General features: G+C 44.1%; 1 protein-coding gene across 1 annotated transcript in view; it reads right to left on the bottom strand.

The window, feature by feature from the left end:
• Positions 1-27,007, bottom strand: part of USP12 (ubiquitin specific peptidase 12) — a 100,415-nt gene that overhangs the window by 21,741 nt on the left and 51,667 nt on the right. The window contains exon 2 of the mRNA XM_069759049.1: positions 21,095-21,175. Coding sequence (XP_069615150.1) covers positions 21,095-21,175 — 81 coding nt within the window. The remainder of the gene's footprint in view (positions 1-21,094; positions 21,176-27,007) is intronic.

Here is a 27,007-nt window from a genome sequence, read left to right as displayed (position 1 = left end):
GTACGCCTGCGCCGGAGCTGCAGCGTGAATACAAGAAGACGACGTCATCGTAAGAAGATGGGAGGCCCAAGACCGGACCGCGACGCCCAGCATACAGGGACCGCCCCTGGGTGAGTATAATCTAACCTCTTTTTCTAATCTTTCAGGATACTTTGGGGGCTTATCTACAGCATTACAGAATGCTGTAGATAAGCCCCTGATGCTGGTGGGCTTAGCTCATGTTCGATTTTGGGGGTGACAGGTTCCCTTTAAACAGTGAGGTGTGGGCATTTAGTCTGATAATTAACAGTGTCTAAAACATAATAAATATAGTGCAAGTCATAAAAACAGCCTTTTGGAGAAATGATGCCAGAATTTTGGTGTACTTAGCTAGATAAATCTGCCCAGGGGTGTTTTGTCCAGTAGAAGTATTATTTCGGTCAACTATAGGGAATATATTGAATAAAAAAAAAAGGCGTATCAGGAGACATATCCCTTGAGGCTTGTGCCCTTGATCTCTAAGGACCCTGTCTTAACACAAATAGGTCTATCGACTGGAGATAAGGCCACAATGTCAGAACAGCCATGAAAACAGCTGGCCCACATCTATCTAAAAAAAAAAAACGGCCTTCATCCAAGATAGAAAAGAGACTAAATTCCTTATTTTGTACAGCAGCTCCAAAAATTGCAGACAAAGTGAACTTGGCAATTTTCAGAGCTTTTATACAAGTCAACGAGGCCTGTTCTTAGGAACGTCGAAGGACGAGAATACTGCAATTGTCTATGAGCGCCACCATGACTTTAGACCAACAATTCCCTACATGGGGTATAAAGATGATGAAGCAGGCATGAGGAATAGTAGTGAGTGAGTATGCTCGTTACTCGAGTTTCTCCGAGCATGCTCGGGTGGTCTCCGAGTATTTGGGCATGCTCAGAGACTTAGTTTATGTCCATGAAGCTGCATGATTTGTGACTGCTAGACAGCCTGAATACATGTGGGGATTCCCTAACAAACAGGCAACCCCCACATGTATTCAAGCTGTCTAGCAGCCACAAATCATGCAGCTGCCTCGACAAACTAAATCTTGAGTGGTCTCCAAAATACTCGGAAACCACCCGAGCATGCTCGGAGGAACTCGAGCAACAAGCATATTCACTCATCACTAATGAGGAATAAATCAGCTTTCAGATAAATTGGCCCAAAATGTTCACACCTGTAGTATGCGGGGACAAGAAAAATGTAGGGAATCACAATATTTTATTTACCGCATTTTTCGGACCATAAGACACACTTTTTTTCCACCAAATTTGGGAGGAAAGTGTGGGGTGCGTTTTATGGTCCGAATGGAACATGTGGGGATGGGGAAGCGGCGGAGTGGGATTGCACTCGCAGGAGGCAGGAAAATGTCGCCGCTGCAGGAATCTGGTGATGGGGAACCCACGTGGTCCCGATGCCTAAAATGAAGGAATATTCATTAGCCACTTCCCGGCCCACCTGTCAGCGCCGAGCAGCAAATGAATATTCCTTCACTTAAACAGCGGACCCATCTTGTTTCCCCAGCACCGGATTCCTGCAGCGGCTGGGGAGATCATGTGTCCGATGTAGAAGGAGGTGGCAGGAGCAGGACGCCACAGGAGAGATCGCCGCAATCCTGTCAGTACAGCCCGGGCTCCTGCTGATGCGGAGTGCTCCCATATAGGACCCGTGTGAGGTAATGAAGAGTGCGGGCTGGAGCATCACATGACATAACAGAGCACTCCTGGTTCATGATGTCATCACAGGTCCTGCAGACACCGCACTAGAAACAATGCAGCTTCCTCTCATACGACCTGTAGTGAGGCATGCTGGGAGTTATAGTTCTTTCATGGGATCTTAAAGCAGCACGCCAGTGTTATTTTTCAGTGCTGGAGTGGTGCTTTAAAATATAAGCCCTGTGCCCCCATCCTTATACTCACCCGCCAGCGTCTTCATACAGTACTTTACAGACACCACACTGGTCCCGCAGCTCCATCTTCTACATAACATACTATTCTATATAATAACATCACATATAATAGTATGTTATTAAACATTTTACCACATTTTTTGCTTCAAATATTTTTTCCCTTATTTTCCACCTCTAAAACCTGGGAGCGTCCGGTGTGGATTATAGTCTGAAAAATACGGTAATCATTCCTCTATAGTGAAACTCATTGATGTCACTTTAATGGGGATCTGACAGCTTAATGATTATAGTTTTCCATGGATGCCAGAAAATATGTAAAATTCACCCATTGTAGTAAAACAGAAGCCAAAATAAAATCTTGATACAATATACTACTGAGGAAGCTCACGCGAAACGCGCGTTGGGGCTGCGTGGTCTGACCGTTTACAAGGACCTATTTGGGTGAGACTTTTTTCTCTTCACTAGATTTTTGACTATTCATGTTGGGCGTTCACAGGGTTACAGCTATGGTGGCAATATGTTTTAATTTACTCTAGTTACACCCACAATATTATATTTATTCTCTAGTACTGTGACAGTGCTGCTATATTAATACATTTATATAATACTATTGCATTATGGGGATTCTTATGGTCTCTGAACTCCCGGTCCTTATACATATGTATTCGTGTCGGATCTCTTTTTGTTTGTGTCCTTCAATGTGATAATTTTTGTCCACATAATTTTTTCAATAATATTTTGAATATTGTATCTTATACGAGTAAATAGGAAGATATTTGAGACATTTTATATGGGTGTTTTTGTACATAAATATACTACTACAAGATGGTTCCCTCTTACACTACTTTCACACCTTCCATGCACTCCACAGCAGTTTCTATCAGGACATATACAGAAACTAGATGGAGGCCTGATGATATCGCATCGGGAGGGCGGTAATGTCGCGATGGGGGCAGGCTTTGCAGCGTAGAGGATGTCTCCCCCATCTATCCACTCACTCTTTCCCCCATGTGCAGACTTCCTCAGTCTGTACTCTCTTCTTTGACCTGTCTACCCCATGTGCCATATGCATCGTTTTTGTCCCAGCGATGCTGTTGCTCTTTAAGAGTCTCATTTGCCCGTTGTTGTCTTCGACGTTGTGCCTTTGCTGCTTTCCTTTCATAGTCATTGGCGTACTTTTTAGGATGAGCCATGTTGGCGTTGATATTTGCTTTTTAAAAGGGGTTTTCCCACGAACAAATGTTCATTTTAAAAATTGTCTGTCTGACCGTGTACATAACATACAGCTCCTGGGCAGGGGAGGAAGCAAAAGACAATACTGACATTACAGCAGGAGATCACAGAGGATACATTTTGTGAGGTAAAATATTGTTTACAACCAAGTAAAAGTGAAACATTTTACTTCACAAAATGAATCCTCTATGATCCCCTGCTGTAATGTCAGTATTGTCTTTTGCTTCCTCCCCTGCCCAGGAGATGTGGTATACTCCATACACAGTCAGACACAAGTAATTTTTAAAATGAACTTTTGTTCGTGGAAAACCCCTTTAAATGTGACCGGCTTCCTCTGCCTGTAGTCACCGGGATCAGCCGAATGATTCACTGCGCCTGTGCGGAATTTGCACAGGCACAGGAAGTCAGACCGCCGCCATCTTTGTGCAGACAGATCGCAGCAGTCACATTAAAACTGCACATGCGCTCCTCCTGTACAAAGATGTCGGCAGTCAGAGAATCATTTGGCTGATCCCGGCAGCAACGTGTTCGTGACGGTGTTCCGCTGGTGGTACCGCGCAAGAGGCTGCGTACGACGTATACTGTGTGTGTTGCATATGGCATATACAGTGTGTGGATGTGTGTGTGTGTGTACGGCATATAGTGTGTGGATGTGTGTGTGTGTGTGTACGGCATATACAGTGTGTGGATGTGTGTGTGTACGGCATATACAGTGTGTGGATGTGTGTGTGTACGGCATATACAGTGTGTGGATGTGTGTGTGTACGGCATATACAGTGTGTGGATGTGTGCGTGTGTGTGTACACGGCATATACAGTGTGTGGATGTGTGTGTGTACGGCATATACAGTGTGTGGATGTGTGTGTGTACGGCATATACAGTGTGTGGATGTGTGTGTGTACGGCATATACAATGTGTGGATGTGTGTGTGTGTGTGTGTGTGTGTATACACGGCATATACAGTGTGTGGATGTGTGTGTGTACGGCATATACAATGTGTGGATGTGTGTGTGTGTGTGTGTGTGTACAGCATATACAGTGTGTGGATGTGTGTGTGTACGGCATATACAGTGTGTGGATGTGCGTGTGTGCGCGCGCTCCGTTGGTGTTACCGCGCAAGAGGCTGGTACCAACAGCAGAATCCATATTGAGATACTTGGGTGTCCCAATATGGAGGTCTGTGAACTTCCGCCACTTGCCATTCTGGGACACATCTGGACGGAACAGGATGTGAAGACATTACAAGGTAAGAATATATTAAGATAATCTGATAACCTGAAATGATGTCTTATATTCTAGGTTCTTCAAAGTAGCCACCTTTTGCTTTGATGACTGCTTTGCACACTCTTGGCATTCTCTGGATGAGGTTCAAGAGGTAGTCACCGGGAATGGTTGTCACTTCACAGGTGTGCCCTGTTTAACCCCTTAGTGACAGAGCCAATTTTTGCAATTCTGACCACTGTCACTTTATGAGGTTATAACTCTGGAACGCTTCAACGGATCCCGCTGATTCTGAGATTGTTTTTTCGTGACATATTGTACTTCATGTTAGTGGTAACATTTCTTCGATATTACTTGCGATTATTTATGAAAAAAACGGAAATATGGCGAAAATTTTTAAAATTTTGCAATTTTCAAACTTTGTATTTTTATGCCCTTAAATCAGAGAGATATGTCACGAAAAATAGTTAATAAATAACATTTCCCACATGTCTACTTTACATCAGCACAATTTTGGAAACAAATTTTTTTTTTGTTAGGGAGTTATAAGGGTTAAAAGTTGACCAGCAATTTCTCATTTTTACAACACCATTTTTTTTTAGGGACCACATCACATTTGAAGTCATTTTGAGGGGTCTAAATGATAGAAAATAATGAAGTGTGACACCATTCTAAAAACTACACCCCTCAAGGTTCTCAAAACCACATTCAAGAAGTTTATTAACCCTTTACGTGCTTCACAGGAACTGAAACAATGTGGAAGGAAAAAATGAACATTTAACTTTTTTTTGCAAACATTTTAATTCAGAACCATTTTTTTTTTTTTATTTTCACAAGTGTAAAAACAGAAATGTAACCATAAATTTTGTTATGCAATTTCTCCTGAATACGCCAATACCCCATATGTGGGGGTAAACCACTGTTTGGGCGCACCGCAGAACTTAGAAGCGCCGTTTGACTTTTTCAATGCAGAATTGGCTGGAATTGAGATCGGACGCCATGTCACGTATAGAGAGCCCCTGATGTGCCTAAACAGTGGAAACTCCCCACAAGTGACACCATTTTGGAAACTAGACCCCTTAAGGAACTTATCTAGATGTGTGGTGAGCACTTTGAACCCCCAAGTGCTTCACAGAAGTTTATAACGTAGAGCCGTGAAAATAAAAAAAATCGCTTTTGTTTACACAAAAATGATCTTTTCGCCCACAAATTCTTATTTTCACAAGGGTAACAGGAGAAATTAGACCACAAAAGTTGTTGTCCAATTTATCCTGAGTATGCTGATGCCCCATATGTGGGGGTAAACCACTGTTTGGGGGCACAGCAGAGCTCGGAAGGGAGGAGCACCATTTGACTTTTTGAGCGCAAAATTGGCTGTCGTGTTTGGAGACCCCCTGATGTACCTAAACAGTGGAAACACCCCAATTCTAGCTCCAACCCTAACCTCAACACACCCCTAACCCTAATCCCAATACACCCCTAATCACAACCCTAACCTTAACCCTAATCCCAAACCTAACCCTAATCCCAAGCGTAACCCTAATGCCAACCCTAACCCTAATACCAACGCTAATCCAAACCCTAACCCTAATCCCAATTCTAACCCTAACTTTAGCCCCAACCCTAGCCCTAAGGCTAGGGTCACATTGCGTTAGTGCAATCCGTTTAGCGCTAGCGCATTGCTGCAAGCAGCGTCCGCGGCGCGCCAGGAATCTCCGGCGCGTCGCTAGCGCGTGCCGATCATGGCACGCGCTAGTGTAGCGCGTTCCCATTAGCGTGAATGGGCGCGTTAACGGACGCGTTGCACGGCGTTAATTTCGCCGTGCAACGCTGTCCGTTTAACGCGGTCCCATAACGCAATGGGAACCCAGCTTAACTTTAGCCCCAACCCTAACCCTATGGCTACATTCACACTTGCATCGTTTGGCATCCGTCGCAATCCGTCGTTTTGGAGAAGAAACGGATCCTGCAAATGTGCCCGCAGGATGCGTTTTTTGCCCATAGACTTGTATTGCCGACGGATCGTGACGGATGGCCACACGTCGCGTCCGTCGTGCACTGGATCAGTTGTGTTTTGGCGGACCGTCGGCACAAAAAAACGTTCAATGAAACGTTTTTTTGTACGTCGCATCCGCCATTTCTGACCGCGCATGCGTGGCCGTAACTCCGCCCCCTCCTCCCCAGGACATAGCTTGGGCAGCGGATGCGTTGAAAAACTACAGCCGCTGCCCACGTTGTGCACAATTTTCACAATGTGCGTCGGTATGTCGGGCCGACGCATTGCGACGGCCCCGTACCGACGTAAGTGTGAAAGAAGCCTAACCCTAAATTTAGCCGCAACCCTAACCCTAAATTTAGCCCCAACCCTAAATTTAGCCCAAACTCTAGCCCTAACCCTAGCCCTAAGCCTAACCCTAACCCTAATTTTAGACCCAACTGCTGTTCTCCTGCCGGCCAGCAGATGGAGACAGATGGCGGGCGCACTGCGCATGCGCCCGCCATTTTCTTTTGCCGGCGGCCAGGAGGAGCAGCAGGAGGATCCAGGGACACAGGTGAGTATGATAGGGTCCCCAAATCCCCCTATTTCTCTGTCCTCTGATGTGCGATCACATCAGAGGACAGAGAATTACACTTAGCTTTTTTTTTTTTTGCGGTCGCCGGTAAACAGTTAATTACCGGCGATCGCAAAACAGGGGTCGGTAAAACCGACCCCGATCATTCTCTTTGGGGTCTCGGCTACCCCCGGCAGCCGAGACCCCAAAGATTCTCGCGGGGCCGGCCGGCGGGCGCACTGCGCATGCGCCCGCCATTTTGAAGATTTGAGACCAGGTCAATGCCACACAGAGTTCTAGCAGCAGACATCTCTACAACAACTGTTAAGAGGAGACTTTGTGCAGCAGGCCTTCATGGTAAAATAGCTGCTAGGAAACCACTGCTAAGGACAGGCATCAAGCAGAAGAGACTTGTTTGGGCTAAAGGAATGGACATTAGACCAGTGGAAATCTGTGCTTTGGTCTGATGAGTCCAAATTTGAGATCTTTGGTTCCAACCACCTTGTCTTTGTGTGACGCACAAAAGGTGAACGGATGGACTCTACATGCCTGGTTCTCACCGTGAAGCATGGAGGAGGAGGTGTGATGGTGTGGGGTGCTTTGCGGGTGACACTGTTGAGGATTTATTCAAAATTGAAGGCATACTGAACCAGCATGGCTATCACAGCATCTTGCAGTGGCATGCTATTCCATCCGGTTTCCGTTTAGTCGGACCATCATTTATTTTTCCACAGGATAATGACCCCAAACACACCTCCAGGCTGTGTAAGGGCTATTTGATGAAGAAGGAGAGTGATGGGGTGCTACGCCAGACCTTTACCCAATCGAGATGGTTTGGGGTGAGCTGGACCGCAGAGTGAAGGCAAAAGAGCCAACAAGTGTAAGAATCTCTGGGAAACTCCTTCAAAATTGTTGGAAGACCATTTCCGGTGACTACCTCTTGAAGTTCATCAAGAGAATGCCAAGGGTGTGCAAAGCAGTCATCAAAGCAAAAGGTAGCTACTTTGAAGAACCTAGAATATAAGACATATTTCCAGTTGTTTCACACTTTTATGTTAAGTATATAATACCACATGTGCTAATTCATAGTTTTGATGCCTTCAGTGTGAATGTACAATTTTCATAGTCAGGAAAATACAGAAAAATCTTTAAATGAGAAGGTGTGTCCAAACTTTTGGTCTGTACTATATATATATATATATATATATATATATATATATATATATATATATATATATATATATATATATATATATATATATATATATATATATATATATATACATATACATACACATACATGCACATACTGTAGATACAAAGCATCAGCTGCTTAATTATTGTGGAATTTACAGAAATAAAAAACGTTTATTACCTGGGAAACGCGCCATCTTTTGTGGAAGTCTGAGCTTTAACCCCTTCATGACCCAGCCTATTTTGACCTTAATGACCTGGCCGTTTTTTGCAATTCTGACCAGTGTCCCTTTATGAGGTAATAACTCAGGAACGCTTCAACGGATCCTAGCGGTTCTGAGATTGTTTTTTCGTGACATATTGGGCTTCATGTTAGTGGTAAATTTAGGTCAATAAATTCTGCGTTTATTTGTGATAAAAACGGAAATTTGGCGAAAATTTTGAAAATTTCGCAATTTTCACATTTTGAATTTTTATTCTGTTAAACCAGAGAGTTATGTGACACAAAATAGTTAATAAATAACATTTCCCACATGTCTACTTTACACCAGCACAATTTTGGAAACAAAATTTTTTTTTGCTAGGAAGTTATAAGAGTTAAAATTTGACCAGCGATTTCTCATTTTTACAACGAAATTTACAAAACCATTTTTTTTAGGGACCACCTCACATTTGAAGTCAGTTTGAGGGGTCTATATGGCTGAAAATACCCAAAAGTGACACCATTCTAAAAAATGCACCCCTCAAGGTACTCAAAACCACATTCAAGAAGTTTATTAACCCTTCAGGTGCTTCACAGCAGCAGAAGCAACATGGAAGGAAAAAATGAACATTTAACTTTTTAGTCACAAAAATTATCTTTTAGCAACATTTTTTTTATTTTCCCAATGGTACAAGGAGAAACTGAACCACGAAAGTTGTTGTCCAATTTGTCCTGAGTACGCTGATACCTCATATGTGGGGGTAAACCACTGTTTGGGCGCACGGCAGGGCTTGGAAGGGAAGGAGCGCCATTTGACTTTTTGAATGAAAAATTGGCTCCACTCTTTAGCGGACACCATGTCACGTTTGGAGAGCCCCCGTGTGCCTAAAAATTGGAGCTCCCCCACACGTGACCCCATTTTGGAAACTAGACGCCCCAAGGAACTTATCTAGATGCATAGTGAGAACTTTGAACCCCCGGGGGCTTCACAAATTGATCCGTAAAAATGAAAAAGTACTTTTTTTTCACAAAAAAATTCTTTTAGCCTCAATTTTTTTCATTTTCACATGGGTAACAGGATAAAATGGATCCTAAAATTTGTTGGGCAATTTCTCATGAGTACGCCGATACCTCACATGTGGGGGTAAACCACTGTTTGGGCACATGGTAAGGTTCGGAAGGGAAGGAGCGCCATTTGACTTTTTGAATGAAAAATTATCTCCATCGTTAGCGGACACCATGTCGTGTTTGGAGAGCCCCCGTGTGCCTAAACATTGGAGCTCCCCCACAAATGACCCCATTTTGGAAACTAGACCCCCCAAGGAACTTATCTAGATGCATATTGAGCACTTTAAACCCTCAGGTGCTTCACAAATTGATCTGTAAAAATGAAAAAGTACTTTTTTTTTCACAAAAAAATTCTTTTCGCCTCAGTTTTTCATTTTCACATGGGCAATAGGATAAAATGAATCCTAAAATTTGTTGGGCAATTTCTCCCAAGTACGCCGATACCTCATATGTGGGGGTAAACCACTGTTTGGGCACACGGCAGGGCTCGGAAGGGAAGGCGCGCCATTTGACTTTTTGAATGGAAAATTAGCTCCAATTGTTAGCGGACACCATGTCGCGTTTAGAGAGCCCCTGTGTGCCTATGCATTGGAGCTCCCCCACAAGTGACCCCATTTTGGAAACTAGACCCCCCAAGGAACTTATCTAGATGCATATTGAGCACTTTAAACCCCCAGGTGCTTCACAGAAGTTTATAATGCAGAGCCATGAAAATAAAAAATAATTTTTCTTTCCTCAAAAATGATTTTTAGCCTGGAATTTCCTATTTTGCCAAGGGTAATAGGAGAAATTGGACCGCAAATGTTGTTGTCCAGTTTGTCCTGAGTACGCTGATACCCCATATGTGGGGGTAAACCACTGTTTGGGCGCACGGCAGGGCTCGGAAGGGAAGGCACGCCAATTGGCTTTTTAAATGGAAAATTAGCTCCAATCATTAGCGGACACCATGTCACGTTTGGAGAGCCCCTGTGTGCCTAAACATTGGAGATCCCCCACATATGACCCCATTTTGGAAACTAGACCCCTAAAGGAACTAATCTAGATGTGTGGTGAGGACTTTGAACTTCCAAGTGCTTCACAGAAGTTTATAACGCAGAGCCATGAAAATAAAATAAAAATTTTATTTTCTCTAAAATGATTTTTTAGCCTGCAATTTATTATTTTCCCAAGGGTAAAAGGAGAAATTTGACCCCAAAAGTTGTTGTACAGTTTCTCCTGAGTACGCTGATACCCCATATGTGGGGGTAAACCACAGTTTGGGCACATGTCGGGGCTCGGAAGTCAAGTAGTGACATTTTGAAATGCAGACTTTGATGGAATGCTCTGCGGGCGTTACGTTGCGTTTGCAGAGCCCCTGATGTGGCTAAACAGTAGAAACCCCCCACAAGTGACCCCATTTTAGAAACTAGACCCCGAAAGGAACTTATCTAGATGTGAGGTGAGCACTTTGAACCCCCAAGTGCTTCACAGAAGTTTATAACACAGAGCAGTGAAAATAATAAATACGTTTTCTTTCCTCAAAAATAATTTTTTAGCCCAGAATTTTTTATTTTCCCAAGGGTTACAGGAGAAATTGGACCCCAAAAGTTGTTGTCCAGTTTCTCCTGAGTACGCTGATACCCCATATGTGGGGGTAAACCACTGTTTGGGCACACGTCGGGGCTCAGAAGGGAAGTAGTGACTTTTGAAATGCAGACTTTGATGGAATGGTCTGCGGGCGTCACGTTGCGTTTGCAGAGCCCCTGGTGTGCCTAAACAGTAGAAACCCCCCACAAGTGACCCCATTTTGGAAACTAGACCCCCCAAGGAACTTATCTAGATATGTGGTGAGCACTTTGAACCCCCAAGTGCTTCACAGACGTTTACAACGCAGAGCCGTGAAAATAAAAAATCATTTTTCTTTCCTCAAAAATGATGTTTTAGCAAGCAATTTTTTATTTTCTCAAGGGTAACAGGAGAAATTGGATCCCAGTAATTGTTGCCCAGTTTGTCCTGAGTACGCTGATACCCCATATGTGGGGGTAAACCACTGTTTGGGCACATGTCGGGGCTCGGAAGTCAAGTAGTGACGTTTTGAAATGCAGACTTTGATGGAATGGTCTGCGGGCGTCACGTTGCGTTTGCAGAGCCCCTGGTGTGCCTAAACAGTAGAAACCCCCCACAAGTGACCCCATTTTGGAAACTAGACCCCCCAAGGAACTTATCTAGATATGTGGTGAGCACTTTGAACCCCCAAGTGCTTCACAGACGTTTACAACGCAGAGCCGTGAAAATAAAAAATCATTTTAATTTCCTCAAAAATGATGTTTTAGCAAGCAATTTTTTATTTTCTCAAGGGTAACAGGAGAAATTGGACCCCAGTAATTGTTGCCCAGTTTGTCCTGAGTACACTGATACCCCATATGTGGGGGTAAACCACTGTTTGGGCACACGTCGGGGCTCGGAAGGGAAGGAGCACCATTTGACTTTTTGAATGAAAGATTGGCTGGAATCAATGGTGGCGCCATGTTGCGTTTGGAGACCCCCTGATGTGCCTAAACAGTGGAAACCCCTCAATTCTAACGCCAACACACCCCTAACCCTTATCCCAACTGTAGCCGTAACCCTAACCACAACCCTAACCGCAACACACCCCTAACCACAACCCTAACCCCAACACACCCCTAACCCTAACCACAACCCTAATTCCAACCCAACCCTAACCCTAAGGCTATGTACCCACGTTGCGGATTCGTGTGAGATTTTTCCGCACCATTTTTGAAAAATCCGCGGGTAAAAGGCACTGCGTTTTACCTGCGGATTTACTGCGGATTTCACCTGCGGATTCCTATTGAGGAATAGGTGTAAAACGCTGCGGAATCCGCACAAAGAATTGACATGCTGCGGAAAATACAACGCAGCGTTTCCGTGCGGTATTTTCCGCACCATGGGCACAGCGGATTTGGTTTTCCATAGGTTTACATGGTACTGTAAACCTGATGGAACACTGCTGCGGATCCGCAGCGGCCAATCCGCTGCGGATCCGCAGCCAAATCCGCACCGTGTGCACATAGCCTAATTCTAAAGGTATGTGCACACGCTGCGGAAAACGCTGCGGATCCGGAGCAGTTTCCCATGAGTTTACAGTTCAATGTAAACCTATGGGAAACAAAAATCGCTGTACACATGCTGCGGAAAAACTGCACGGAAACGCAGCGGTTTACATTCCGCAGCATGTCACTTCTTTCTGCGGATTCCACAGCGGTTTTACAACTGCTCCAATAGAAAATCGCAGTTGTAAAACCGCAGTGAAATGCGCAGAAAAACCGCGGTAAATCTGCCATAAATCCGCAGCGGTTTAGCACTGCGGATTTATCAAATCCGCTGCGGAAAAATCCGCAGAGGACCAGAATACGTGTGCACATACCGAAACCCTAACCCTAACCCTAACCCTACCCCTAACCCTACCCTAACCCTACCCCTAACCCTAGCCCTAACCCTAGCCCTACCCCTAGCCCTAACCCTACCCCTACCCCTACCCCTACCCCTAGTTCTAACTCCAACCTTAGTGAAAAAAAAAAAAAATTCTTTATTTTATTATTGTCCCTATCTATGGGGGACAAATGGGGGGGGTCATTTACTGTTTTTTTATTTTGACCACTGTGATAGATTATATCACAGTGATCAAAATTCACATTGGAACGAATCTGCCGGCCGGCAGATTCGGCGGGCGCACTGCGCATGCGCCCGCCATTTTGGAACATGGCGGCGCTCGGGGAAGAAGACGGACGGGACCCCGCCAGGATCGGTAAGTATAAGGGGGGGAGATCAGGGCACAGGGGGGGGAGATCAGGGCACGGGGGGGCGTCGGAGCACGGGGGGGGAGGGATCGGAGCATGGGGGAGAGTGATCGGTGTGCAGGGGGGGTGGATCGGTGTGCAGGGGGGGTGGATCGGTGTGCAGGGGGGGTGGTTCGGAGCACGGGGGGGGATCGGAGTGCGGGGGGGTTTGATTGGAGCACGGGGGGGTGTGATTGGAGCACGGGGGGAGCGGGCAGGAGGACGGGGGAGCGGAGCACAGGACGGAGGGGAGCGGGCCACAGATCGGGGGGCTGGGGGGGCGATCGGTGGGGTGGGGTGGGGGCACATTAGTATTTCCAGCCATGGCCGATGATATTGCAGCATCGGCCATGGCTGGATTGTAATATTTCACCATTTTTTTAGGTGAAATATTACAAATCGCTCTGATTGGCAGTTTCACTTTCAACAGCCAATCAGAGCGATCGTAGCCACGAGGGGGTGAAGCCACCCCCCCTGGGCTAAACTACCACTCCCCCTGTCCCTGCAGATCGGGTGAAATGGGAGTTAACCCTTTCACCGGATCTGCAGGGACGCGATCTTTCTGTGACACAGCATATGCGTCACAGGTCGGATTGGCACCGACTTTCATGACGCATACGCTGTGTCACAGGTCGGGAAGGGGTTAATAACTACCACAATGTCTTATTATAAGGAGACTTTTCTCCCCTCCAAATAAAAAGTGGAGAAGGAAGCAGACAGACTTCTCTGGTATTTCTGGGAAGTCGGCTATTTATGGAGCATTTTTAGAATGTTACCGCGTATTTACACAGTAGTTGTGGAGTCCTGACTACGGAGGCTTTGTAGTCAGATCGGAGCTCATAAAACATCTACGGCTGAGGTTAGAAATCCCACTATAAAAATAGAAACATTCCGAGAATAACTAAAAAATCCACAACGACACTAAATATTACTATTTTTTTTTATTTAACCGACTAATAGTTTTTTTTGGACTCCAGCTCTCCGAGTCAGCAGGACAAGGAAAGTCTTCACTTCTCCGGTGAACACATCATGCAAGTCACTAGTCTCTGGGGACACGGACCTCTGCGTTGAGGCCTGGTAGGTATGCAGGATGCCGGACCAAGGATGCCGGCTGGAGAAGTAAAAAATTGGCTTGGCCCGGCTGCCATGGAGGAAAGGACTGGAAGCCACACAAGGACAACACGGATCTTTTTTTCTCAACTATAGTGACTAGAATAAAATAAAATATTTTCTCATCTGGAGACGTGTATTATTCATGCATGCTTGTAATCCTGCTGAATGCAATTATTGCTCCTTTTTAATTGGACTTTTACTATTAAAGAAAATTCTGCTGTAGTTTTGCTGCAATAAAAAAAAAAAAAAAGTAAAAGAAAAAGAAAAGTAGGGAAAGAAAACAGACCATCCAAAAAGTGCTGCTCCGAAATGTGGTTTAGGTCAAGAAAATTGACATCAATGCAGAAATATTGATCAGTTAATGGACACAGAATGGTCAGATTTTGGCAAGAGAAAGTTTTGTCGCCCACAGAAAGTAATGGGATATTCAAACAAATAATTTAAAATACAAATATATGTTGCATAACATTGGTGAATGAAGTTGTGGTGCTATTAGAGTCATATTTAATATTTTGTGTGACTTCCATGAGCTTGAGGGACTGCATCCATGCGGTTCAACAATGATTCATAGAATTTATTAATGAAGTCATCAGGAATATCAAAGAATGCAGTCTTACATGCCTCCCAGAGTTCATCTAGATTCTTTGGTTTTTTCTTCCAAGCTTCCTCTTTCATCCTACCCCAAACATGCTCAATGATATTCATGTCTTGTGACTGGGCTGGCCAGTCCTTGAGCACCTTGATCTTTTTTACCTGGAGGAACTTTGTTGTAGAGAAGAGTGTATGAGATGGAGCACCATCCTGCTGCAGAATTTGACCCCTTTTATGATTTGGAATATAAGCGGTAGCTAATACTTCTTGATATTTTAGGCTATTGATATTGCCTTCCATCTTGCAAATGTTTCGCACACCCCCATACTGAATGTTACCTCAGACCATGATCTTTCCACCACCAAATTTAACTGTTTTCTGGGAGTATTTTGGATCCATACGGGCTCCAGTAGGTCTCCTGCAGTATTTTCAGCGGCTGTGGTGTAATTCTACTGAAGATTCATCAGAGAAACCCACCTTCTGCCACTTTTCCAGCTTCCATCTGTTTAGCAAGCTGTGGAACTTTGCAAATGCCACACAGTTTTTTATTTGCCTTTTGTTTAGTGCTGGCTTCTGGGCACTGATTTGACCATGGAGGCCATTTCGAGACAGAATCCTACAAACTGTTCTAGTTGACACAGGGACTTGAGGTGAACAGGCCTGCTGGAGCTCTGCTGCAGTGGAGAGGGGCTTGCTTTGGATTTCCTAAACAACAAACGTTCTTCCTGCGCAGTTGTCTTGCAGGGTTTGCCGGACCTGGGCTTGTCAAACATCTCCAGTCTCTTCAAAAAATTTTTTTTATTCTTTGTACTTGACGCTGAGACACATTAAAGGTGCCAACCACCTCTGCAGTGGATCTTGTCTTCAGCCTCTTGATAATCCAGGCTTTGGTCGCAGGGTGGATTTTTGGCATATTGTCAGAGCTTAAGTTGCAGTTCAAGTGAAGGTCTGGGGTGCTGGGTTTCTTTTTAGACACACACACTAATTAACCGATCATTTACTGAGCACAGGTGAGGATGTAAACTGGGATTGGGTGCATTATATGACCAGGTGACAAAATTTTTGTCTTGCCAAAATCTTACCATTCTATATCCATTAACTGATGAATATTTCTGCATTGATGCCAATTTTCTTAACCTAAACCACATTTCGGAGGGTTTCAGCTTTCAAAAGAATAATTTATACAACCAATGGATAAATTTAACGCCAGGTTATAAGCTTTAATTTACATAACATGGATAAGCGACATAACTTCTGTCAAGGAGTGTATATATAAATACGTGTGGTCAATACAAAAAACTTATTCCTTCCAAAGATCTTACAAAGGGCCAGGAGACACTGATTACGGGTGGAAGAAAGGTGATACTAGCAGCTAAATAGGAAAGGGTTCTTTACAGTTAAAGCAGTCAGAATGTGGAATAAGAAGGGGGCTTGATGCTTTTCTCACAACAAATGGAATTGAGTGTTATAAATAATCTAGCAATAGAGAATGTCTAACTGGAAGAGAATGGTTGAACTCAATGGACCAGTGTCTTTTTTAAACCTATGCAAAAAAAAAAAAAAAACAAGCAATAAACTAAAAAAAATAAAAAAAATTATAAACTGTATTAATACATTATAAATTTAGTATTGCTCCAATTGTATGGACTTATAGTACAAATGGTAAGTCATTTATACTCTGTGAATACAAAAACCAGAACAAAACTGGCAGAATGTCTTTTTCCCCCCTCTCATCCAAATATTTTCTTTTCCATTTTCCAGCATGTTATAAGGTAAATGTAATGGTGCCATTAAAAACTCAACTTGTCCCGCAAAAATAAACCCTCATATAGCCATGTCAACGGAAGTCTAAAAATTGTTGGCTCTTGGAAGGCAGTTAACATGTAAAAATGTGAAGAAATATCAAATGGCAGTGATGGAGCTGGCTTCCCTGCGGTGTTGGCTTCATACAGATCTCGGCGGTATATTAAGGCAAAAACACCCTGCTGCACCAATCGCAGAGGTCTTAGCCTCATAGAGGTCATGGTGTATACAGACAGTGGCATCTAGATGGTTAACACTGGGTGGGACCCTACTTAAAGGGAACCTATCACCAGGCTTTTCCCATATAAAGTAGGGCCAGCATCTGTACGCCCGCATACACCGCATTCTAGAATGCCGTCTATATGCCCCCAATGCGCTCTCCATAAAACGAAAAAGAGCTTTTATTACACTCGCCTACGGGGCGGTCCGGTCTTGTTTTGGCGTCTCCTCTCTTTTTGCTGATGTGGATGACACGTTATAGGTGATCCACGCGGTGTTCTCGGCACTGCACTCCAGGCGCACTTCTCTGTCCTGCCGGGGCAGAGCATAGTACGGGGTAAAGCCAAAGAGTGCTGGCACATGCGCAATACTTTGCTTTACCCTCGGCAGGGCAGAGAGGAGTGCACATGCAGAGGGGCGCGATGCTGAGGACACTGAGTGGATAACGTAGAACGAGTCATCCACATAAAGCAAGAAGACAGGAGGCGCCGGATCAAGAACAGCAACGCCCATCAGACCAGACCGCTCCATAAAAGAGTATAAAAAACGGTTTTTGTTTTATGGAGAGCGCATTGGGGACATTCTAGAATGCTGTATGTGTGTTTGTACAGGTGCTGGCCCTACGTTATAAGCCTGGTGATAGGTTCCCTTTAACAATATTGGCACACTGCGCTATTTTTGCCATGACAACCCATCTACCAGCTACGGTGGCCTATTAGGCCTTTCTTTACCCTGCATGTGCTTCAAAAGTCAACCTTCCCGTTATTTTATTTTTATTGAAAAGGGAGGGGGGGTGGGGTGTGTGCTGGCATTGCCCCCTCAAAGTCACTTCAAAACTGAACATGCCTTTAAAAAAAGTTTATTTGTACCAATCTTAAGAGCAAAAAATAAAAAAATATAAAAAATTGCTGCTAAACAAAAAAAAACAAAAACAAGGACATTAGAAAAAGGATTCCAATGGAAAGTTGACATGCGGTAAAATTTATGGTAAAATGTATATATTAACTGTTATAAGGGGGAATCAAAATTCAAACTTTGGAAACTTGAAGTTTTTGTCAATTCTCTCCGAATTTACGATATTTTCATAAATGAGTGCAAATCTAATCAATCGAAATTTACCACTACCATGAAGTATAAAGTATCACAAAAACAAACAAACAAAAAAACAAGTTCAAAATCACTTGGACCAGAGGAAGCACTCCAAAGTTAGGCAATGCGTCGTTTATGGGAAAAAACGCATCCTGCAAAGTTGTTTGCAGGATGAGTTTTTGCCCCATAGATTAACATTAGCGACGCATTGACACACGTCGCAACCGTCGTGCGACGGTTGCGCCACGTTGTGGCGGACCGCCGGGAGCAAAAAACGTTACATGTAACGTTTTTTGCTGCTGACGGACCGCTTTTTCCGACCTCACAATGGGGCAGCGGATGCGCAGGAAAAATGCATCCGCTGCCTCCGTTGTGCGGCGCATTCACTGCTAGCGTCGGAATCTCGGCCCGACGCACTGCGACGGGCCGAGTCCGACGCTAGTGTGAAAGTAGCCTTATCCCCACGTAAAGTGACACGCCAGATTTGAGAAACGGGGCTGTCACGAGAGTGACGTCTGGCTTCAGCAGTGAGGGGTTAACATACTTAGAAAATAACATGTATTTCATAGATCAATAGTGCACATGAAAAATAGAAAATTTTATATCTTATTAATGAAATGTAATTTTCAAAGTTCTTAACTCCAGATTAATATCAGTTGATCCAGACTTCCCATTCCGGAGATAGGAGATGGCGGTTGGTGCTTTTACAATTCTATTGCGAGGGGAGGAGGAGCTGGACAGACATTCTGATGCAAGATCTCCTGAAATGACAATTACAGTTTCTGGGAATTTTGGGGTAGAATGTCCGTGTCGGCCTCTGGCTCCTCCCTTCTCGTCTTCCATAGAAATTTAAAAGCACCAGTTGCCATCTCCTATCTCAATAATGGGAAAAACGGTCTTCAATGAATACAGATTTTACTCGTGAGATGAGAGTGAAAGATCAATGCAGGAGGAGAAAAAACATTTGTCTGAGAAGATGTATCACACAGTTGCATATTGATTTATTAAATAAGAATAAAAATTATGGTTATGCTTTAGGTAATATGAAAAAAACTCCTTAAAAGCAAAGACTAGAAAAGTCACCCAGGAGGCCAATTGTGGCGTTACTCACGGTGATGGACGTCACAGTGACTTGGAGATGATGGCTTTCCTCCGGTTGCATTATCAGTGAGCAATAGTGCAAAGCGCTCCCCACACATTGTGCTGCCAGATGTAGTAGGACATCAGTGCAGCCTACCGTATAGAATGGGCACAGATGGTAATATCACTCACCAGTTTCTGCCCACCAGCTCCATTCTGAATCAGCAGGACGGAGGCAGAGCTGCAGAGGTATGGCGGTTACTACTGTCCTACTTAAAAGGTTTCATTGTGGCAACAACAAAAAAAGTCAATCGATTCTACTGGATCGCAGCCAGATTGTCCGTCACACTCCATAGCACTCGTTGCCGTGGGCGACTGCACCACCGTATCCCTCGCAAGCGTGTCAGGGGCTTTGCTTCCTGGCTCTGGCGTGTGTTCAGACTAACAGATCTGTCCCGCACACAGCTTATTACTCTGCTGCTAGCAAAATACAAACTGATGCACCCAAAACAACTCAAAGGTTTAAATGGGAATTGTGGACATGGGCCACTTGCAAACCTTCAATAGAGGAAGAGACCCGCGCCCCATTACCATCCTGCAGATCTCTCCAAAAATAAAAGCCCATTTCACGTTTTCTTAAATCTGACTTGGTCAAATAGTTTGACCAAATCCACCCTCTTATTTTGCATTACACACACGGATATATGTATATATCTCTCTCAAGTTAATTATGTAAAAATCATACAATTTTATTATTAGATTTGGTCTGTCATAATAAATATTACAGATCTCTCCATTTTTTGTAGGTGGGAAAATTTGAAAAATCTGCAGAGTATCAAATACTTATTTTCCCCACTGACTTGCAATGGAGACTGATTCGAGACTCAAACATTGCTCCATGATTTTGTAGGACCACATTGTCCGTAAAATATACACATACATGTGAACAGCCCCATAGACAGTAAGACGTAGGGATTTGTCCATGGGAAAACACGGATGAAGAATTTTCTTGTAAATTGCTTTGAAAAGTTGCAAAAAATTTTGTGAAACTGGAAAATTGAGCAAAAATGTTGCGGGTTTTGGTGCTTTCGTGTCTATATTGGTGGAACTGCGGTGGGACAGGGCCATGATGTCACGGCTCATCCATTTCACAGTGAACTGTGGCGTTCCCTAGAGACTGGAGTACGATTTGTGGGGTGGCACACGGAGGAGCACACCACTCATCAGATGCTCCCGATTCAGTAGGAGCCTTGTGCTTTTTAATGAAGTGGGAGCCTCTACCTCCTATGCGCCCCCTTACCAAGACCAGCGAGAAAAATCATCATGGATGCAGACAGATGTGAGGTGGGTAACAGAAAGGTGGGACATTAGAAGGACCGTGGACGCCGTGTGTGAGAGATTTACTCTGCAGGTTAGAGAAGGCACAACAGGAGATGACAAGCAAGCAGAAGGGGATTTAAACGCACTTATGCAAAATTTTGTTGCCCCCGGTCACATGACAAAAAGCCGCCACAGCTCACAGGGAGTGAAGAGACCAAAGTTGCAGAAAAGGGTGTAAAGAGGCTAAAATGGGTGGAAAAGTACACTGTAGAGTAGCATATTTTGCATTAATAGGTGTAATAGATAAAGCGGCTATCCAGGTCTTAAAACAATTGTATCTTTACTGTAAATTGCATTTGAGATTCTGTTTATGGACAATCTCATCTCTCCGAGGGCAATATACAAGACATTTTTAGAAAATATAAAAGAAAAAAAAAAAGGTCTGGGGGGGGGTTGATTTAAGTCTTAGTTGGGGGTGGAGGCACAATAAACAGATCAGTTGCTACAACTCCTAAAAATTATTATTAAAGCGCCATTTATTCCATGGCGCTTTACAGGCGAGTTTATATGGTACTTTTACTCCCCAAAAAATGTGATTGCACCTGCATAGTGAACAAATCCAAGTTCACAAGGTTCAGTGACAACATATAAAAGTTGGGCACTTACATTCACCAAGCCAAAATAATGTTCATTCACTGGAAACTGTTCCGGACCAATCTCTTTCTCTAAAGCCGAGGCATTGGCGCCCTAGAGAGGAGAGAAAGAGCGCGCCGTTAGAGAGGAGAACAGAGATTATTAAAGCAATGCACGGAAAATAAAAAGCAGAATGACTGCTGAGACTTGTTGTTCAACATCTAATACCACTTTCCACCAAGTACAGCGACCGTTTCCAGTAGTCTTGGTAAAGTATATCGGCGCAATCATCTACTGTAGATCTCAGGAAGGAGGCAATGTTAAAGCCATCATTTGCGGGTTTGGAGCTGGGAGAACGCTCCCTGTAAACGTCTTAAGAGCTCTTCTCTGGCAGGAGATGAATTAATTCAGCAAAGCAACACAAAACCCCGATGTGGTCACGAATGAATACGGCTGCGGACGATTCCTTTGAACTATTTGCAGTAGTCAACTGCTGTGCCGTCTAGACATATCCCGCAAATACGGTCGGACAGAACCAGGCGGCTCACGCTGTGACTGGAGAAATCAAACAGGTTTTTTTCTTTCTGGAATGGCAGCTAAAAGATTATGTTACTACTAGATGGTAGCCCGATTCTAACGCATCGGGTATTCTAGAATATGTATGCGTAGTGTATAGCACAGCCCCACGCTGTACACTGCGCAGCCCACGCTGTACACTGCGCAGCCCACGTAGTATATTGCCCAGCCCACGCTGTATACTGCGCAGCCCACGTAGAATATTGCCCAGCCCACGCTGTACACTGCGCAGCCCACGTAGTATATTGCCCAGCCCACGCTGTACACTGCGCAGCCCACGCTGTACACTGCGCAGCCCACGTAGTATATTGCCCAGCCCACGCTGTATACTGCGCAGCCCACGTAGAATATTGCCCAGCCCACGCTGTACACTGCGCAGCCCACGTAGTATATTGCCCAGCCCACGCTGTACACTGCGCAGCCCACATAGTATATTGCCCAGCCCACGCTGTACACTGCGCAGCCCACGCTGTACACTGCGCAGCCCACGTAGTATATTGCCCAGCCCACGCTGTACACTGCACAGCCCACGCTGTACCAATCAGCGACTTGGAATTCCATGACAGACCAATGAATATCCGTGACTGACAGACAGACGGAAGTGACCCTTAGACAATTATATAGTAGATGTACGAAAACTAGCACCTTCCTCGCTCTGCACCCTCACAATCCCGGACTCGCGCTGGAGAGTGTGGAGAATGGCGATAAAATACTGGACAGTAATGGAGGACAATCATGCTACAGTGCTGACAATTCATTCTTATAGACGCCCATTCACACATACAGTTTTTAAGCCGAAGATGCTGCAGAAAAAAAGCCAGCGGTCTATTCCCTAAAGCATCTTCATTGTACATAGAAATTAGTGGCCTGAGGAATGGATCGGTCACAACTATCGAAGACTGAAGTGGTTAAAAGAAGCTATAATAAAAAAATGAATTTAATAGCAGCAAGTGTTTCCACATTGCAGAGCATAAGTGTCACATATTCTTTTTCAGGCTTATTATACCTGGAATCTGCCTGTAATGAAGTTGTGTGTACACAGCCCTTTGGCTCTGTTCACATGCACTGGTTTTGCAACTTTTTTTTTTTGTAGTGAAAACCTGCTTTCTTGTATCTAAAAACGCTGCTGGTTTTTCTGTATGATTTTTAAAGGCATTTTTGCGGCTTTTTTTCTGCAGAAAAAACCTAATCTTCTTGGCAGGAAAGAAGCTGCAGCAAAAACACAGGTTTAGGTGCGGTTTTGGTGCATTTTTTGCTGTCTCTGTCCATGCTAATGTCCATTGACTTTCTGCAGTAAAAACGCTGCAAATAATGGTACCTGAATTTTTGCAGCGTTTTCAACACCCATTCAAGCCAATGCGTTTAAAACGCTGAAAGAGGTGACATGCTGTGTGTCCAAAAAAGCCACAAAGCACAAAATCCTGATGACACACAAAAAAAAAAAACCAATGTGGGTGCATGAGATTTCTAAAATCTCATAGGCTTTGCTGGTACTGTAAAAAGCAGCTGAAAAGTAGCATAAAAAAAAAGCAAAAACGCCTTGTGTGAACTTACCCTAATACGAAAAACAAACAAAAAAAAAAGCTAGTTCTATTCACCAAAAACAGCAAAACCTGTTTGCCGTGCTTTTTGCACTCAAGTTTCTATGGGTGAGAACAAGAAAAACGCTGCAAAAACAGAATTGACAGGCTGCAGATTTCAATAACGCTGCCGTTCTCAAATTCAATCATAGAAAGAAAAAACAACCATGTGCATGAGATTTCTGAAATTTCAGCTTTTCCTGGTACTAAAAAATTCAGCTTAAAAAAAAAACTGCAAAAATGCTGCATGCAAACATGACCGTTTTCAGATTTATGCAGATTTTGTCACTGTGCTGTTAGTTAAGTGTGCCTCTGATTTCAGAATAAGCGGTCCTGTGTATACATGAGAAATTAATCTATTCCTGGCCATTATACAGTATGTCACTATTTTTCACCAGTTTTTCCCTCTGCAGGCTCTCCTTTTCAGTCGTCTCTGAGCTAGTGGGAGACTAGCTGCTATTATGTCTCCCATAACAAGTACATAGGAGGAGGAGGAAATCCTGCTCACCTATCCTCTGTACAACACATCTCCAAAAACCAGCCGAAGCACAACCTGGCGACTTCTGATCTGGTGACAAGTCCTCTTTAAAGTCCAAGATACATGGGTTATTAAGGGGTTAACTCAACAAATCTTTTCCAGTAGACCAACCTTAGGGTACCGTCACACAGTGGCATTTTGATCGCTACGACGGCACGATCCGTGACGCTCCAGCGTCGTAACAATATCGCTCCAGCGTCGTAGACTGCTGTCACACTTTGCAATGTACGACGCTGGAGCGATAATTTCATGACGTATGTGCGATGTAGAAGCCGTTGGTTACTATGCGCACATCGTATACAATATCGTGCACACCTTTGTTACACCATGCGATCATGCCGCCACAGCGGGACACTAGACGACGAAAGAAAGTTTCAAACGATCTGCTACGACGTACATTTCTCAGCGGGGTCCCTGATCGCAGGAGCGTGTCAGACACAGCGAGATCGCTGGAACGTCACGGATATATCGCTGGAACGTCACAAATCGTGCCGTCGTAGCGATCAAAATGCCACTGTGTGACGGTACCCTTAGGCACCAAGGTAATGAGATCCCAGTGGAAATGACAATTATTATCTGTATGTTTATTGCTCCATAAACCAGAATATAACACTGCATGAAACCATGGGTAACAGCCCAGAGACACAGAATTAAAGGGCAGCTTTACCTAAATAAAGCTTACAAGAATGCTCTCAACTTATCAGGAGCACGCAGCTCCTGGCTACCGGCCTTGCCATGGGGTAGGACGCTCCTGACCATTGATGGTTCGGAGCGGTGTCATAGTTGTGCCGCTGGTCTGAACGGAGTGTTCTCCCGCTAATTGAGGCAGCGTGGGCTACTTTGGCTCATGCATCCGACTAGCCAGACACAAAGCCAGCTAGCGGCACGAGCTCTGAACCTAGGTAATCAGCACGATAATCGCTAATCCAAGCATCAAGCTGCACAATTATAAATCCTTCAGTTTTTGAAAAACGGAGATGATTTCTAATAAGTAGATTGAAAATTGCTCATTATTACAAGCCCTTTCCAATTTTACCCACTTTTCTAATCTACTTTGCTTTTTAGTTACGGTGGCTCAGTGGTTAGCACTGCAGTCTGGCAGCACTGGGGTCCGGAGTTCAAATCCCACCAAGGACAAGAGAGGAACTTGTAGGTTCTCCCCGTGTTTGCGTGGTTTCCTCCCACACTTCAAAGACATACGGATAGGGAATTTATACTGTGAGCCCCAATGGGGACCAGGGCTGGGGAGTCGGTAAGCCAAACCTCCGAATCCGACTCATCAATTTCCATGACACCGACTCCACCAAAATGGACTCCGACTCCACAGCCCTGACGGGGCCAGTGATGATGATGTCTGTACAGCATTGTGTAATAGGACGATGCAATATCAGGGTAGTAAATAATTTACTCACCATTTTCAGAACAAAAAAACCCCGCTAGAGGGCAATTTCCAGAGGATGAAAACAAGCCTATTTCTAGTTTGCTTTGTGCAGAAGGAATAGAGGACCTCCGATGTTCCACCTCTTCCTAGACTTTTGGGCTGTGTGAGTGATCACGTTCGATCAGCAGATCTTCCTCCGACATCTACAACTTGCCATTCAGTCTCTGAAATCTTGTCAGTTCCAGAATAACCTTGTTGGGCCAAGTTTAACTTCTCGGAAAATCAATCACTTGTTCTAATGTTCTAATATCTGAACCTGACTGACAACTTTACACAATATCATGTCTGAAAAAAAGTAAGCGCCAAAGCAAAGTTGACTTTTGTTCCTTTTTTTTCTTTAAAGGGCTCAAAATTAAATAATGAATGAGCAGCAAGTCACAAACTCGACCATTTTTCCTCCTGAGAAGGGTGCAAAAGAAACAAAATCAGCCCCTTGGGAGATCTTAATGGGTGGTCCCAGTGAAAACATCTATGGACTGATGGAAAGAAGCTTTAAGCAGCCACCGGCAGAAGATGGGACCGATCAACAAGATATTAAGGCCTTCTTCACCATCTTCTTACAAGAGGGATGAAGAGGAGGTAAAAAATGAAGATGAAGAGGAGGTAGAAAATGCTTAGAGTAAGGACACAATCACACATTCAGTATTTTACATCAGTATTTAGAAGCCAAAACCAGGATTGGGACAATCAGAGGAAAAGTATAATAGAAACATATGCACCACTTCTGTATTTATCACCCACTCCTGGTTTTGGCTTATAAATAATGAACGTGTGAACGTGGCCTAAGGCTTTATTCACACATCAGTATTTGTATGCCAAAACCAGAAGTGTCTGCAAAATACAGAACGGATTTGTATTTGGCTTGTACACTAGATTTCTCACAACATATCTCTACGGGAAAAAAAAATCTATTTTATTGAAGGACAAGCACCTCCACATATAAACATGTGCTGACGGGTTCCCTTTAAAGCACCACTCCAGAGGGTTTTGTTTTTTTACCGCTGGAGTGGTGCTGCTAATCACCAGCCGTCGTTTGTAAGCAGCACCGCTCCAGTCGTCGTCTGCAGTTTGTGACCTGCCGGATCTCTCCAGTGTTTGCTGGATGACCCAGAAGTCACAACTCCATGTAGGTCTATGAAGGCCAGAACGAGGATCTCCGACTTACACTGAGAGCTTGTGACCCTTAGAGTGACCGGTAGTCACGTCATAAGCTGTGGTGACAAGATGGCGGCACAGGACCAGAGCGGCACCAGGAAGAGCTCAAGATGTCGGCTGACGAGTACAATACAGGGAACTTAAATTTGTGGCACCACTCCAGGGCTGAAATTTAAAAAAAATTGTTGGAGTGGTGCTTTACAGCAAACACTACTGTATTGCAATGCATTAAGAAAACTAAAAAGGGGAATTTACACTACATGATTATTGGGAACGACAGTTTCTAGCTTGTTTCCAGATAGTCATGCAGTGTTAAAAAAGGCTGTCAGCAGGGACGGACAGGGACTAAAATTCAGCCCGGGCATTTGAAGTTACACAGGCCCATTTGTCACATGGTGACTGTATAATATCTTTGTACACTTGTAGGCAGGGCCGGTTTTAGGCAAAGTGGGTCCCTAGGCAAAGAATGCCCCCTTGTGCCAGTCACCTTCCTTGGTATAAACAGATCCTCAGCGAGATATTTGTATTGTCCCCTTATATACTTATAACCATGTATAAGTATATAAGGGGACAATACAAATATCTCGCTGAGGATCTGTTTATACCAAGGAAGGTGACGGGCACAAGGGGGCATTCTTTGCATCTGGAGGATAGAA

Source organism: Ranitomeya imitator, chromosome 3 (genome assembly GCF_032444005.1).
Source record: "Ranitomeya imitator isolate aRanImi1 chromosome 3, aRanImi1.pri, whole genome shotgun sequence".
Classification (NCBI taxonomy): Eukaryota; Metazoa; Chordata; class Amphibia; order Anura; family Dendrobatidae; genus Ranitomeya; species Ranitomeya imitator.
The sequence above is the reverse complement of the archived record's forward strand: the minus strand, read 5'-3'. Positions and strand labels throughout refer to the sequence as shown.